The 15,814-nt window shown below is 47.1% G+C and overlaps 1 protein-coding gene across 4 annotated transcripts in view; it reads left to right on the top strand.

The window, feature by feature from the left end:
- The first annotated feature begins 265 nt into the window (after positions 1-265).
- FLI1 (Fli-1 proto-oncogene, ETS transcription factor) overlaps positions 266-15,814 on the top strand; it is a 90,874-nt gene continuing 75,325 nt past the window's right edge. For 2 of the 4 annotated variants that reach the window (XM_076358414.1, XM_076358410.1), the window contains exons 1-2: positions 266-622; positions 2,639-2,747. In XM_076358414.1, coding sequence (XP_076214529.1) covers positions 2,682-2,747 — 66 coding nt within the window. In that variant the 5' untranslated portion in view covers positions 266-622; positions 2,639-2,681. Of the gene's footprint in view, positions 623-2,638; positions 2,748-13,747; positions 13,895-15,814 lie in introns of those variants that run through there. The other 2 variants (XM_076358411.1, XM_076358413.1) reach the window with 2 other exon arrangements.

Below are 15,814 nucleotides of genomic sequence, written 5' to 3'. Positions count from 1 at the left end.
TGCTTCAGGGGGAAATGGGTTAACTATTTTCAAGGTAAGAGTCAGGAAAAAAAGCTCAAAGTAAGGAACGATGATTTTAAAACGGATATTTGAAACTTCCTTATTTAAAAAGGGGATTTAAAGTAGCACTTGAGCTCCACTCAGCGTCTCTTTTCGGCTTGACTCCTCAGCAATATTTTTTTAAGAAAAGTTGTGAATTTTTTTCCTTTTTTTTTTTTTTTTTTTTTTCTTTAAAGTTGCGAGTAGCGCCAGGCGGGCTCATTGGGCGAAGATGTCACATAGCCATGATTAATCTGAGGGAACAGCTGAAATATTGATAAGGGGGAAAACGGAAATCAAATGAAAAGTAGAGGGCATAGAAGAGAGGGAAAGGAAAGCACGTCCTGGAGCTGCGAGCATTACAGAAGCCCCCTGAGGAAATGCCTGGTTGATGCAGCCTGTCTGGATGGGCTGGGAATTTTAACTTCAGCGCCGCTTTGGATCTAGCAAGTTTAATCTCTCCTCTTTGCAAAACTGCAGCGGGAGGGTAGTAATCCAGAACTGGTGGGGAGTTTTATTTTTGGTCTCAACCTGGATCTTTACAAACTGGTCTGCCACTGGTTGAGGGGAAAGGGTATAAAAGGTGAGTCATTTAAATAATAGTAATAAGAATAAGCAAGAGGCGAATCTAAAAGTAGCTTAAGAGGCCCTTTTATATTGCGATTGATGCTGGCAGGGCAATACGATTGATAAATAATCCACAGCAGACTTCTTAAGACTGGCTCCAAATACGTAGATGTATTTATTTATATGAACACGCGTAATTATAAGAGGGAGGTAAGCGGGGGTGGGGGGAGCGCTAATTAGGGGTAAAGAGGGGAGCAGGGGAAACTGATATGTGAATCCTTGACCCTAGAAAATTTACTGGCTAAGCAAAATTACCTTGTCCCTCAACTCTGTCTACCCCCACCCCCCGTCGCAAGTTCAGAAGCAAAAGAAACTGGAATGTGTTAGGAGGGAGGACGACAGAAAAAAGAATTGTACTTATCAGAAACACATTGTCGATTTTATAATCAGTTGCCCTTCTGTGCCAGCTGGCCGCGTAATAAATGCTTTAAAAATCAATAAAAGGGGGGGTTACGTGCAGATAGCGAACTTTTCTTTTCCAGAGTTGTTGGGCTGTGGGGTTTTTTTTTCTTTCTTTCTCTATTTTTTTTCTTTTAAATCAGCAGATGTTTCAAGGCAAGCCAGTGGCGCTGGCTTTGCGGGCAGGGAGATGCTGCCCTGGCTGGTTGGCGTTGCCGAGGGCCGAGGAAGGGCGCCGAGCGCGGCTTTCGCTGGCGGGGTGGCAGCTACCGAGATCAGGGAGCAGACAGCTCCAGCGCGGCGCGGGCTTCTTCATTAATCAAACGAAGGATATTTCGTGATTAACCAGCGGCGTCTGGGTTGTATTAGATCTGGGCGAAGTTAGGACCCCACAGCTTTTCTTGAAGAGCTCGCAAAAAAAACCCCAAACAAACAAACAAACAACCCAGGAGTATTGACCGCTTGTGCGCAGCTCTTTATGTATATTCCTGATTTGTAGTATAATATTTCTGCAGTAAATTCTGGGTGAATTTCTGACTTTTCCCTTCCCACCCCGGGAAAATGGGACCGTCAGAATAGCAGCACTTATGAGCTGCACGCTAAGGGCGGGGGGGGGGGGACGGGACGGGGGGGATGGATGGACAGGACTCGTGCTTCTTAACGATGCACTAATTACAGTAAGCTAATCGTTTTCTCGCGCTTTCGAAGGGGACTAAAGATCCTGAGAGGAGCGGGTAGAAAAAAAAATAGTTGTCGGATATTTTAGTGACTGCAGATTTATCTTCCCACACACCATTACATTTTTCACGATCGTTGTTAATCTCTGTAGTGATGACTTGGGGGGGGAGGCAAAAAAACCTGTTCATCGGGAGATCATCAAGTCTTAGAAGTACAGAAAAACAGATGCACTGCATTGATGCAAGCCTGAGATAAAGCACCGCTATGTTTGACCGAGTAACGGCACTATCCGAAATAGAAGGGCTGAGATTGACAACCCTGGGGCTTTTTATTGCTCTTTGGAATGATACTTCCGTTCACTATTTTTATTTTTAATTTATTGTTTAATTATTCTTGGTGAGAAAGGTTCTTTAAATCAATAGAGGCCGGCAGGCTAATGGCTCGGAATGGTTTCAATGAGTCAGGAAAGGCAACTGCCCTTCATTTAGTCAAGTGAAACCCTTGGATACAAGTCAATAGGGTTAACTAGTCTCGACATGAAAACATGAGTATTTCAGCTGGCTTTTAATTGTTGGCTAAGAAATTCAGTTAATCAAATGTCAAACATTTCCCTCTGCTCTGGTCAAAAGTGAAGAAGGCTCTTTTCCTGGGGGGGGTGGCGGGAGGAAATCCAAAAGCAAAACCAAACTGTTGTTAAAGCATAGAAATGAAACCCTGCTTTATGAAGTCCTATTACTTGACTTTTAGTTACTGTGGTGGACGTTTTTTCTGTGTCCTTTAAACACTTGATCACTTCTCTTAAAAAGTAAGATTAGTAATGAAATTTAAAACAATGCTTTGTTTCTTTACTTTTCTATATACGTATCTATTATTTGATTATTTTTTTTTATTTCAGGTCAATTTTAGGACCTTTAAATATATCTATTAAACAAGTAAGGATGTTTCAGACTGTACCAGACACTTCGTCTTACGTCAAGGTAAGACATGACAGCATCTTTAAACAGGTAATGTCAAAAATTACAATCCTCCAAAATTCACAATCATTTGCATTAGTTGAAAATCTCATTCCCATTCTTACTGAATTTAGCAGGAAAAAAAATCCTTCTGCCTTTGGTGGGAGAGGGGTTAGAGTCTCAAGTATCACAGTTACCATTCTGGAAATATGCAGGGTTGAGTCAAAAGTTGTATCATCAGGGACTAACAATATGTTAAAGTGGTCTTGGCTTTTATAATGCATTGATGCTTGGTTTGATGGGTTATACTATAACTAGTATTATAATGAGGGTGTCCTGAATTACATTATGGTAGTGGTTTGTTGCTCTGAAACCAATATGATAGTGGTGGTGTGCTACCAATGTTATATCATAGTGGTTTCTTAAATTAGCTTCCAATTTTCTGATTTCCTAGATACCATTTAGTCTTGAACCAGAGCTGAATTTCATTTAATAACCCTCTACTTCTCTGCTGCGCCAACTACTGAATTCAATATGCAAGATGATATGTGAAGTTATGTTTTTTGAAAGGTACATTTCAAAATGGATTTAGAGGGGAAAAAATATTTAATGAGTTAAACCAAAACATCTCTTTCAGTTACTAAAGAAATGGATTGTCATACCAGGCAACGCTATATAATACTGGGATTTCTTTCACAGTGTTACTTATGGTTTTCCTTGAGCAATACTTCCATACAATTTAGTAGGCAAACTGACCTCAGTTGGTTTTACTGATAACGGTTAATGCCAGGTACTACTAGACTTGCACTCTAAATAGTTGTTTGTATATCTTTCTTTTTTTTAAGTGAAAAAAAAAAAAAATGGATCTTGGAATGTATTTTGATGGGCCACTTCTGCCTCTTTCTTTTTCATAAGATTAAAACAAATAGCAAAGAAGGGTTGGCACAGCCTTGTCCCTTTATAACTCAGTTGAGTACTATATTATATTTGACATCATATAGTTTTTTTTCCACAACAGTTCCCAAGAATGTAAATAAACCAAGCCTGGGACATCTGGGTTACACGTTTAAGGCAAACCCTGCATGCAACAGCACTTAGGGAAAATCTAAAACACAAGCCTCTTCTCTCCCAAGCTGAAGAAACACAGAAGGGTGTTAACTAGAGCTGGGTGGATAATTTGTAATGAATAATTTATTACAGGAATTTCATCTCTTCCCTTCCCCCCCCCCCCGTCAATGATCCATGCGCCAATTGTGATTTTCATGTACATACACATTATTGGAAATTATTCACTGGATGATTTCTGTATATAATCCCTAGGCTACAGCTCACTTTTGTGGGCAGTTTGTTAGTATTAGTATTTGAAATGCAAGGTTGGTGGGATAACTCCTGGGTCATGTGGCATTACTTGTATTCCCTGATTGGGTGAACTTGTGCAGCTCCCTGGACCAGGTTTCTAGAGCAAATCCGACTGGGAATGGTCAAGATTCCATATTCAGTTGATATACCCCAAAATCACACTCATAGCTCAACCTTCCAGGGAATGTTGGTGATTTAATTTTGCTTATTAAATTCATATAGCTTTGGACCAGATTCTGGAAGCATAGAAACTCCGTGGAAAACAAATGAAATTCAAGTCTCACGACAGCAAATTCGCTCAAAGTTCAAGTAAAGAAACATGTTATGCAGTCTGTGCCCAGCTTTAGCATTAATTTCTCTTTGGAGTTCCTGTATGTGGGAAGTGATCTGAGATGTGTTCTGTTTACAATGAAGAGATGAAGGCCCTTTGACATCCTATATTATGGTATCATTGCCTTTTGTTGTGAGGCTAGATCCAGCTGCCACTCCAGTTAGTAGCAAAATTCCTTTTGAATTAAGTGGAACCAAGATACAGGCCTAAATAATTTAACATTCCAGCAGGATTGAGTGAGTCTATCCGTAACTAAGGGATAGCCTTCTCATTAAGTACAATCCTGCAGGCAAAGTGCTTGGACAAGGTTCTCTTCACGTAAGTATGTGTTTTATCCACCCGGAAGAACTCCTCAGGCTGGACTTATATCCACTGTTTCAGCAGTGGAGGGATAACTGAGCTGTGTGATGCTGAACGCTCTGCCTTTTATTACAACCCTTCATCATCAGCTGCCGTTGTTTTGGGCAAGGACCTTCTCTTTGGTATTTTCTCTGTAAAGCTTCATTCACACCAATGTCATTGGGGAAATGAATTTTAAGCACTTGTTCCCGTGCTTAAAAAACTCACCAGGATTTTGACAGAAGTCTCTTAGGACTGACCCAAAGTCCTCTGAAGACAAAGGAAATATCTCCCGTTGACTCTTAAAAGTTTTAAGTTGGGCAGCTCAGTACCAATGGTGCAAAATGGTACCTGGGTAGCTCATTCAGATTAGTGAGGCTCTCCTTAAAAGTAGGAACATGGTTAAATTCAGGAGGATCAGAGCCTTAAACGCACAGGTTAGGTCAGTCTCTGGCCCCTCTGAGTCTGGCAACAGTTTCCACAGACTCAAATGCACCCAGGGCCAACAGAGAGATTCTGACTGTGACTGGCTTATTTGTAGGAGAGGTGGGATTGACCAGTGATCTAGGCAGATAGTCGGGAAACGTGGGTACGGATCCAAGCCCTGCCAGGGTGGGCTTGGTGCTCCTGAGCAAGACACTTCAACTCTTCTTTTCCTCTATTTCTCCATCTTTAGAGTGTGGATGAAAGTGCTGTGTAAGAACAAGGCACTGTTCAGATTTAGGCAGCACCTGCCTTCTCTTTTCTGCTTCCCCACACTGATCTTTGAGGACTTCCCAAGTTGTGGTGAGCAAGAAGTTTGAAAAGCAGCAGGTTGAGTTCCAATTCCTTTCTCTTCCCAGGTCTTTTTTTTAATTATTTTCTTTTATGTCATTCCTTCTCCAGAAAAAAAAAAACCACTTATTTGATTGTCTTGTGGGAGGGAGAAGTATTTTATTTATTACTTTCATGGAATGTCAGCTGGTGATGTGTACAGTATCCCCATGACACAACAGAAAAAGCAAGATCGGGATCAATGTCTTCTATAAATCCTCTTCAACAAATCCATCATGTATATAAGCTTTATGTTTGTTCTATGCCTTGTGCAGAAAAATGCCTCGTCTCTACATGTTGTAACCGAGAGGGGGTTGCTAGCAGGGTGTTCCACAGGAGCTCCCAGGAGGAACAAATTTGCTGTCATACCCCTGGGGTACAAAATAGCCTGTGACCACCTTCAGGCCACACTTGTTTTCTTGCCATGGCTTTCAAAATGCAAAAGGGCTGGAGGAGGAAGAAGAGGATTTCATTTCTAAAATGGTTTGTTTTAACAAGGATGGTTTATGTTGAGTCATACTGGCAAAGTTCAGCTTGCGGTGTTGTAACCTTGATTTACATCACAACCACATAGGACATATGGATCTGTATCTAAAGCACTGTTAAAAGATCCTATATAACCTCATGACAGGACTACCCATTCTTCTCTCGTACACACTTCTTGTATGGGCCTTAACGAGATAGACGGGTAGGAAATCATAAATATAAAAAATCGTCTTGATCCTTACTGGTTTATTCTACATAACTGATAAAGATTTCTATTCCTTATACCATTATGGGACTTACTGATCTGCAAGTAGTTAATAATTTACTGTATGTCAGAGGGTGCTAATCTCATCTAAACATGAGTATTTGACTTTAGAGAATGAAATATGTAATATAATTGGGAAATTAAATTTTAAAAGACAGCGCTGGAATCCTGGCTGTAGGGATATGGAAAGAATTAGGGCTATAAGCAAAGCAACATGACCTCTGAATACTGAATTTTTAGTTATTACCATTGCCACAAGCTACTCCGGGCCACAGCAGACTTCACTCCCCTTCTGCACTGCCAGTTTGTGGTTTAATATGTGTGTAAAGGCGGTACAAGAAAAAATAATTTTGGGGATGTGTTATTCACCCGCGCTTTTCTGACGCCCTTCAGCAACATCCAAACGCTTATCTCCTCTTCTATCACTCCCCTCCTCGCACAGAGAAAGTCATCGCTTCTGCTTTCGGTTCCCCAGCTTGTAAACACAGCTCCCGCCCTGCCCTCCCCAAGGCAGCGCCTGAAGCTCTCGGGGCTCTGCAGAGCATCCCGGGGCCGGGGCGAACCTCCCTTCTCCTGGACCTCCTTTTCCAGGTACCAGCTCTGCCAGCTTGAGGCAAAACCCGCTGGATAAAGTCCCTTGGCCCGTGCAGGAGAAGAAGTCAAAGGGGAGGGCGGTAGTGCTCCCCATCACACAGGAGCGGGTAACCCGGCATCACCCCTGCTTTTCCCCTCCTTTCCTCTGCGCGCCTGGGGATGATATTTAAAATAGTTTCCCGAGGGGAGATATTTCGGGCAGTTCCCCAGAAGCTGCTCGGGTAACGCGCTGGGACACCTTGGACCCGCGCAGACCCGAGGCTCTTGGGGGAGGCAGCGTGCTCGCTCCCCACTCGGACCCCCCGGGGAGTTTTGGGGAACACCCACAAAGCAACTGCATGCTCCCCTTTGCGAGCTTGTGAGGAAAACGGTCTGCAGCACAGACCCTTGAACGGGCACGAAGATGGACTTTCCTCCAGGGAGGAGCCACCGTGCAAGAGCGGGACTTCTCGCTTTAAAAATGGATTTCATGCAGCCATAACGTTTGTGGTACCGTACAAAGAAGCACATTCATGGAGGCAAAATAGTCTGGGTGGCTGGAAACAATATTTGGTTTGTTCTTGCTTTCACTCTGCCTGGAAAGTTTACAGAATCCCGAAAGAGAGAGGGGTTTTAATTTTTTTTTTAAGGACAAAACAGGGAGATTTTCTTTGGAGTGGGCAATACGAAGGCTACTGCCAAACCCTGACGCGGACGCGTTGTCTTTCCCGCTGAACAGTAGCAGCCAGAAGCTGCTCGGGGACAGGTTGCGAGGAAAGAATACCCCGTTATTTCATTTTTTTTACAACAGAAATCTCGCAGCGGAGATGGTGCCTGATGAACCAACCGAGGGGAAGGCGCTGCAGGGGGACCTGTGCGCGGGTCATCCCGCAGGTGCTCAGGGACGGACGGATGCTGGGAGCGCGGCTGTGTGGAGCAGACAGGAACCTGCACCACGCTCTTAAGAACGGCTAGAGAGCCTTAGCCTGGCACAAAAGGGAAAATCAAAGCCTTCATGGGCTGTTTTTTCCCCAGTTCAGGTAGTATTATTCCTACTGAAAGCATCCTCTAGCGCATCATCGTTTCTGCGTCCCGCAGAATTTCAGTTCCTCCCACCCGCGCTCGGGAGGACGGGACCAGGCACCTCCAGAGAAGGTGGGAATTGCAGTAGCTTTGCCGGCAGGGGTAGAGGGGGCAGAAATTGCCGTGAGCTCTTACGTCATTCTCACACTTCGTGATGATTAATCTACGGATACACCGAATCATTCTCCTTTTTTTGACGCTCATTTCTTGAGGCAGAAACGCTAAGTCGTTAGACTTTAGCAAGCCGCTGATTAATGCCTTATGACAACTTGGGGCTTAAGGATTTAGTTCTTGTTTGCACCTACCTCTCTATTTTAAATAGAAAAATCCCTTCCCATTTCCCGGTGTCCAGCGAATTCCGCCTGACTTTTTTTCCCCCGTGCTCAACCCCAGAACGGCGCGGGGAAGGGCTGATACTGTTTCTCTCCGCCTTTACCTTCGAGACACGGTTTGAATTTAGGTGGCGAAGGTGGGAGAAACGTTGTTTCTCTCCTGGAAACGTAGCATGCTGGAGCTTTCTAAAATAAACCAGGCTCTCGGGCACAAGGGACAAGGTTTTACAGTGACTCCCGCCTTTAGACAGCAGCATTCAAGCAGCCAACCCCCCTCCCCAACTCTGCGACCTTCTAATGGCTCCATTCTTTCACAATTTACAGAAAAACGCCCCCCACCAATATGCTGGATCCAGGGAATTTTGTATTCCAGCCTTTCCTATGCTCTCCCAGCCCTGCGTTTAGAAAGAGAGGAGGTGTGGAGGGAAAGGGGAGCAAAAAGGGAAGAAAAAGAAAGTGAATACTAAGGGGGGAAAAATGCTTTAAATCTTTCCTGCAAATCTCCAAATATATGAAGTCTGAGGAAACAAATTCAAAGCAGGCACGGACGCCTGAAGAGAAGTTAGAGAGAAATATTCTGTTCCATTCAAGCGCATCAAGGGTCTAGCTGAAGTCTTGTTTGGCTAAGGTCAGACGAGACTGGGTTCTCCAATAAAAATAAATCTCAAATTAATTATGGCCTCAAGCGAGGGGCCAGACGTTTGGAGCTAGTGCACTGCAGCCTGTTTTTTTGGCCTTCAGTATTTTTGTTTTTTTGTGCCTTAGCTTTTCAATAATTGCGGGATGGGGGAGGAAGGGAGGGCGGGGGCTGTTTTATTGGGACACGGAGCTCAAATAAAACTAGCCAGGACACTGCTTACCCCACTCTCCGCCTAATTGCGATGCAGCTTCAAAGCTACTGCATCTTCTCCACACCACTTCTAAGACGTTATGTTTTACTTAGTACCGATTAGCAGTGAATAACTTTCCGGCTTCAAGTTCCCAAATCCCATGAGCTGTTCCTGTAGACCAAGAGGTAGGAGGGACCCGATCCTTCAGCTGTGGGGCTGGAAAACGCGACTGATTCCTTTTTGTTGCTGTAGCTGAAAAGCAGAGGTTTGCCCAATTAGTTTAGTTTAGAATTGGGATTCGTTTCTGGGGATCAAATCCCAGGGCTGTAGTTCGGGCTTTTTGCTTGTAAGAATGTGGGTTTAGAAAATAAACAAAACACATTGCGTTTTTCATTCTGCAACGGAGTCGGTGCCAGAGGAAACTCAGACCCGGAAATTTTAAACATTCACTGAAGTTGGTGGAGATTTTCCCTCTAGTAAAGACCGGAGCAGAATAGACCCTGGCCTTCTGCAAATACAGCTCCGGGCAAAGAATGATGGTAAATATTGTAAATACGGTTACAGAGGATAGTCCATATAGGAAGTTTTATATGTATGTAATATATGCACACAATATACCTAGCACAAGGTATGTAAATACACGTATAGAAAAAGCTAGTTTAAAAAAAAAGAGCACACTGTCACAGTTAGTGGGTAGTTAGTGGGAAATGAGCCGCTTTCTAGCGACAAAGTCGGGGCGTGGCTGCTGGTTTCTGGGGCTCCCCTCCCCTATTTACGGCGTTAGTTCAAAGTGACAGTCCCAGGCTGGGGGTTAACGAGAGCTCAGCTGATGCTGTTCGGGTAAGAGAGGGTGAAATAAGCCAAGCCCCTTTCCCATCCTCCGCAAAGAACACTTCTAACCTGCAACTGAGGCCCGGGAAGGTTTTTATTGTGTTTATTCCTATAGAATAACTAGACAGTTTTAATTCTGAAGTGATGGCCACTAATCCCGCGTGAATTACAGACAGAAAATCCGTATCTTTGAGGCTATGTAGTCCCGCGAAGGACTGGCATTGAACTACACAGAGGGGTTAACTCCTTTCATACTGGACGTGGAATGGTCCTGGGCCAAATTCCCCCCCAGCCTGTCCTTATTAATTTCAATCGGATCACGCCAAAACCGGCGTTTTCACCTTCTCTGTGTGAGGCTGCAGTCGGTGTAACCCAATTATCAGGACGAAGAGAGGAGGTGGGGACATGTCAAGCGCTTGAGATCGATATTGAACTGATTAAAAACTTGGGTCGAGAATTTCGTTTCATTCATAAGCGGAGTGAAAAAAAAAATAATTGGGGAGTAACCGATTTCTACCAATTTCTACCAGTCTTCCGTGGTTGCCAAGATCAAATGATTTCCCAGATGTCTGGTGGTAACCACATTAAACAGATCATAATTCCTTTACTGTAAACGCATCCAAAAGTTGAGCATCGGATTAAAACTTGAGCACATTGATCAGCACCGTGCCCGGCGATGGCTTTCCTTTCCCCTGCCGGTCTTTGCTCCCTTCCTCTCAAACAGTTAAACACCCAAAGTCACTGAACAATCACCTAGGATGATTCAGAGCTTGGCGCACGGAGTTTATGAATATTCCAGCCTTTTCCAAAAAGTTTGAGATAACTTCAAGGTTTTGGGTTGTTTTGTTTTTAGGGGGGGAGGAAAAAAAAAGAAAAGATGAAGCAAAGGTTCTATTGTTACATTATTTGGGAGGAAAATAGTAGATTGTTCAGCTTGTCTGTTATAATGTTTAACAACTTCGCTCATTACCTTATCTCTTGGACTTTTCGCAAATCTTATTTTAGACCAAACACAAGAGGTAAAACACGGAACATCCCTGATGGACTCGATCTGGCAAGTGACCCGAACAAGCTTCATTTCGAGTCGTCCTCAGACATGCAAAATAAGCCCCTGGGGGTCACGGTGCCCGTCTGGCAATAAAATGCAGAGCCGGGCTCCTAAAATATCTCTAGGTGGGATGGAGGGGGGTCTGTTTGACATCTTCCAGGCTTCGGGAGCACTGGGGATCCGCTGCGGGTGCCGGACTTGTTTGTCTCTTCAGCCCGGCGAGGGGAAAAGGGTGTTTTGCAAAGGCTGGGCTCCTCTCCCGTAACCTGGGCACGTTTTCAGGTGGTTTCTCCCTGCCGCTCTCAGCTCCCCGGCTCTCCCCCAGCGCCAGCCCGTCCAAGACCTGTCGGTCACGCAGCCTAAAACCAAAATGCTCTGTGAGGTCCGTGGATGACAGAGGCTCCTTCCAGGGTATTTTTTTTTCCCCCTTCCTTTCGCGGTTAAGATCCTCAGCCTGTCCTCTCCCTCACCCCCCACCCCCGTTGTTTTTCGGGGCTGGTAGAGTGTTGTCTAGAGAGGAAACCATTTGGGTTTTGAAAGGATGCGTTTCACTCTTCCCTTTAACCTCTTGCTTTTCTGGTTGCTGCAGCCTGCCATGTGGTAACGCTGAAGGGGGAGCGGAGAAAAGAGTATTTGCGGGGGCGGGGGGGGGGGGGGGGGGGGGGGAAGAGGGCAGGGGAAAAGAAAGAGTAATGAGGAAAGCAAAGGGTTAACCGTGATTTCTTTTAATTGAACTCCAGTTCTTGTGGCCCTAGGCAAGGGGGGACCTGACCCCGCTAGCAGCATCCAGATGTGCTGCTCTCCGGGGACCCCAGCGCAGACCCCTGGATTGTAAAGCAGACAGGGGGAGGACGGGGGTGGGGGAAGAGGGAAGGCGGTCGGGCTGTCCCCTCTGCTCCCCACTCCCCGCTTCACCTCCTGGCTGCAGACGGCCTCAATCGCTGGCAAGCAGCAAGCCAAAACCTCCAGGTCTGGTCACGTTCAGTCCCGTGTCTGCATCTGAACTAAAAAATTGTAGCTGAATTGATGAGGCTAATTTCAGAGGAGGGGGGAGGGAGGGGAGGGAGGGGCAAGGGGGATCTACAGCTCTCTCCTGCCAGCTTCGGTCTTGGAGAAATAAAGTATTAATAAGGCATCTCTGCCGCAGCCGAGTAGAAACACTAGTGGCATTATTGCATTTCCCTTTTGGAAGGGGCGGGTGCAGAATAACTTTGGATACAATTTTGATCCCCCCCCCCCCCCCCTCCCCGTGGTTGGACTAAAGACAGGGGGAAACAAAAAGACTGGACACAACTGGCACTGGACAAGGTAATCCTCTCCACCGAGAGATCTGACGTGCAGGAGTGTCCTCCTGCCTTGACACTTTTCTTTCTTGGCTTCACCCTCCTTTTATTCCACCCTCTGCTCTTTTCCTCGGGCTGCAGCAGTTTGCAGAAGTGGGGAATAAAGGACGCCCAAAGTGTTGCATGATGTGTTCCGCTCTTAGCTGCTTGTTATTTTTGCGAGGGGGGGGGTGTGGGTGGTGGAAGTGGAGCGGGTGAGCTGGACAGGCGGGTATTGTCTCCTTTCCTCGGGTCCTTTGGAGGGTTTCAGCCTTTCCCGGAAAAAGGAAAGCGCGTTTCTTTTCTGGTGATCGCTCCCGTTTGAATGAGAGAGAGAATTGCACGTCAGGGGCTCGCCGGGTCTAAAATGAGGTTTAAGGGCTGGTGGTTGCGTTTTTGCAGTGCCCATTCTGACACGGCATCCGGGAACGGAAAATTCAGCCGATCTGACAATTATTGTAATTTTTTGTCATTTTTAGCTTATAAAGTGGTTTCCCCCCCGCGTCTGAGTGGGGTTTTAACAGCTTAGCGAGAAACTTGCACTGTGACAGGAGGCTGGGGAAAGTACTCCCAGCCCCTGAAGTGAAATGGATGGACTTCCATCCACCTCAGTATCTTCGCTTCAGAGCCCGATATCCCAGCCCTCGAGGTGACTGAGAGTGAAGGGAAGGGGTGAAAGTGGAAAAGAGCCTCTGCTTTCCCGCAGCCCCATTTCCAGCGTGTGTTTAATTGCTGGAGTCGTTTGTCTGTCTTGCATTATTGCACTTACCGCTCATTTCTGGCAGGGACTGGACCCTCGTCTCTCGCTCCTTGCTGGGAGGCGTGAAGGAGAGGGGCCGAAGTACGTTTTAAAAACGTTTTAATCGCCAGACTTTTAAATTTTCTCTCTCTGCCTGCCGCGACCGAATTGTATTTACGGTTTTCTCCCCTCAATTTTTGCCTGTGACTGGAAAACGCATTAATAAAAAAATCTGTGGGAAGAGACGGAAATTCAGTGAGTCAGGCTAAAGCCGCTCCAGCCAAAAGAAAAAAAAAAATTGCAAAAAAACATGTTAAACTAAACTGTGGGATGACACACGGCGCTCGCTAATACGGTCTGGGGTGCAAGGCAAGGTCTGCGTTGGACTGGCTGCCCTAGCGACAAACGAGCTGACAGAGGTAGCTATTGTTCTGCCCCTTCTTATCTAAATGGAGCAAATATCCTGTATGTAAAATATATATATTTTCATCAAGAAGGCAGGACCAGTGGAGAGACGAAAGTTTCCTCCTCGAGTGACTTCACTTCCCAAAATTAGCAGAAAAAAACGTTTCATCCGGTTAACTGTCTCTTTTTCGCTCTGCTGCAACAACCAAAGTTAAAAAAAGAGAGAGACGGAGAGAGAGGGAGGGAGGGAGAGGGAGAGGGAGAGAGGAGGAGAGGGGATACAGAGGGAAAAAGAAAACCGCTGGAAGGGCAGGGAGAAAAGCGAAAAGGGAGAGAAGGATAAAAAACTTCAGGAGGCTTCGGTTGCAGGCTAAACCGGGTCAATGTGTGGAATATTGCTGGTACCGGCTGGAAGTTATTCTAGATGGACGGCACTATTAAGGTAAGGGGGCAGGAGGGGCTGGGGGACCCCTCCAGCCGGGGGGGCGCTGGGAAGGGGCGCGGGGGCTGGGGTCCGGCTCCGTCCCTCCGCCCCGGCGCGGCCGGTCTCTCCTCCTCCTCCTCCTCCTCCGCCACCGCCGCCGCCGCAGCGTGTCGGGGCTCTCCCCTTCGCCTCCCCGGTGCCCGGGGGGCTTCGCAGCCGGCAGGGAGCCGGCCGACCCTCTCGTACCCCGCTTGGCGGGGCGGTGCGGGGCCAGTCGCCTTCCTGCCCCGCGGAGGGGGGCCGAGGAGGGGCCCCGGGGACCTGCCTGCCTCGGCGGGCTGCGGCGGAAAGGCAGTGACAGCTCCTGGCCCCGGGGCTCTGCGCCGCCCGGGGTTGCGAGGCGCCGCGGAGAGCGGGGCGGGGGGGGCGGCTCGGGCCAGCGGCGAGCGCAGCTCGGAGGCGGCAGAGACGAGAGTGGCTCCGAGCTGGCCCCAGATGTGAGCCCCCGGCTCTGATTTCCTCGCCCGGCCCTGCCTGAAATGCATTGCTGGTTCTGGTGGTCGCCCGTGGGTTTCCTCCAGCAGTTTTTTGGGGGGAGAAAGCGAGAGACGGGGCGGTTTGGAGGAGAAACATCACCCTAGCGTGGGGCGAGGTAGGGGGAAGGGGAAGCAGAGAGTGTGGCAAAAAACCACGAACACAGCCAACCTCTGGTGGCCTTGAGCAACCGAGGACGCTGCTGGGACTTGGAGAGTGGTTCCCCCTCCTTTCCCCCGGCCAACCGGCTGGTCCTTCAGCCTCTGCAAAGACAAACCAAGCCTTTTCCAAGCCCCTCGAGGTGGCTCACGCTGTTTCTCAGAGCCTAGGCAGCAGAAGGTTGGCTTTCTTGCTTTGGGGGACCCTTGTGCAATTCTTACAGGCTCTTCTTGAGGGAGCGCTATAGTACAGAAGCAGCTCGAACAAACGAGCCTTGAAGCGAGAGAGACGCTGTGGGTGTGTTTGGGTTGGAGGATTTCGAAAGATGCCTATCGCCTGGGTGGGGTGTTGATCTCTTCTTAAAAGTCTTTTTTTTTTGTCTTTTTTTTTTTTTTTTTGCTGACCTGGGGAGAGAAAAGCTGCAAACTGGCAGGAACTGAAACTTTCTTCCTTAGATTGCAGCTTGTGGCAAGTGCACTGTTTGGAAAGGTCTCAAAAGAAGGGGGAGGGAAGGAGATTGCCAGGAAGAGAAAATGGAAAGAGGAAAGAGAGAGGGAACGAAAGGGTCAATGTCGGAATGGAGAGAAAGCAGGAGCACTGAAAGCACAAAATTTGGGAGGTATGGCAGGAATAAGACACGTTTCCCCCACCACCTCCTCAGATCTGTAGCAAAAGTAACTCGGGCCTCATTCAGGATACAGTTAGTGCACCACAACCTTTTTTGATTTGTGGAGCCCTAAATATTGTGCAGTGAAAGTGCAGAAATTTCCCATCTGTACGTTCGCTGCGGTGCACACATGGACTTGCTTTTCTGCACAGGCCCCGAGCCCCCCACACCATCCTCTGAAAGGTGCTGAAGTATTCCCATGACCCACATAGCCCATGGTGCCTACTGGGAGCTCCTCCTCTCGCCAGTCACCCCGTGTTGCAAAGTATTATTGCTAACCCCGCCTCAGCCCCCCCGGTTTGGAGATGAGGAACTGCAACGCTTAGCAGCTAGGCCTACAGTCACGTTGGGGAGGCTGTGGTGAAAGGAGGAACTCAGCTGCATCCCAGGTCACTGCCCCGACTCCTGGATCTGCCCGCTGACTGCTCTGCAGCCTTTTCTTATATTGTCCTGCTTCACTTGCAGTCCAGAAATAATTTGGCTGTTCGAGCTAAGAGAGATGGGATCCAGATATACCAGAGTCTCCTCTTGGGTTCGTTTACTGAGCAATTCCAACTCATCATCAAGTTGCTGCAGGT

Source organism: Aptenodytes patagonicus, chromosome 23 (assembly GCF_965638725.1).
Source record: "Aptenodytes patagonicus chromosome 23, bAptPat1.pri.cur, whole genome shotgun sequence".
In the NCBI taxonomy this organism is placed as follows: domain Eukaryota; kingdom Metazoa; phylum Chordata; class Aves; order Sphenisciformes; family Spheniscidae; genus Aptenodytes; species Aptenodytes patagonicus.
The sequence above is the reverse complement of the archived record's forward strand: the minus strand, read 5'-3'. Positions and strand labels throughout refer to the sequence as shown.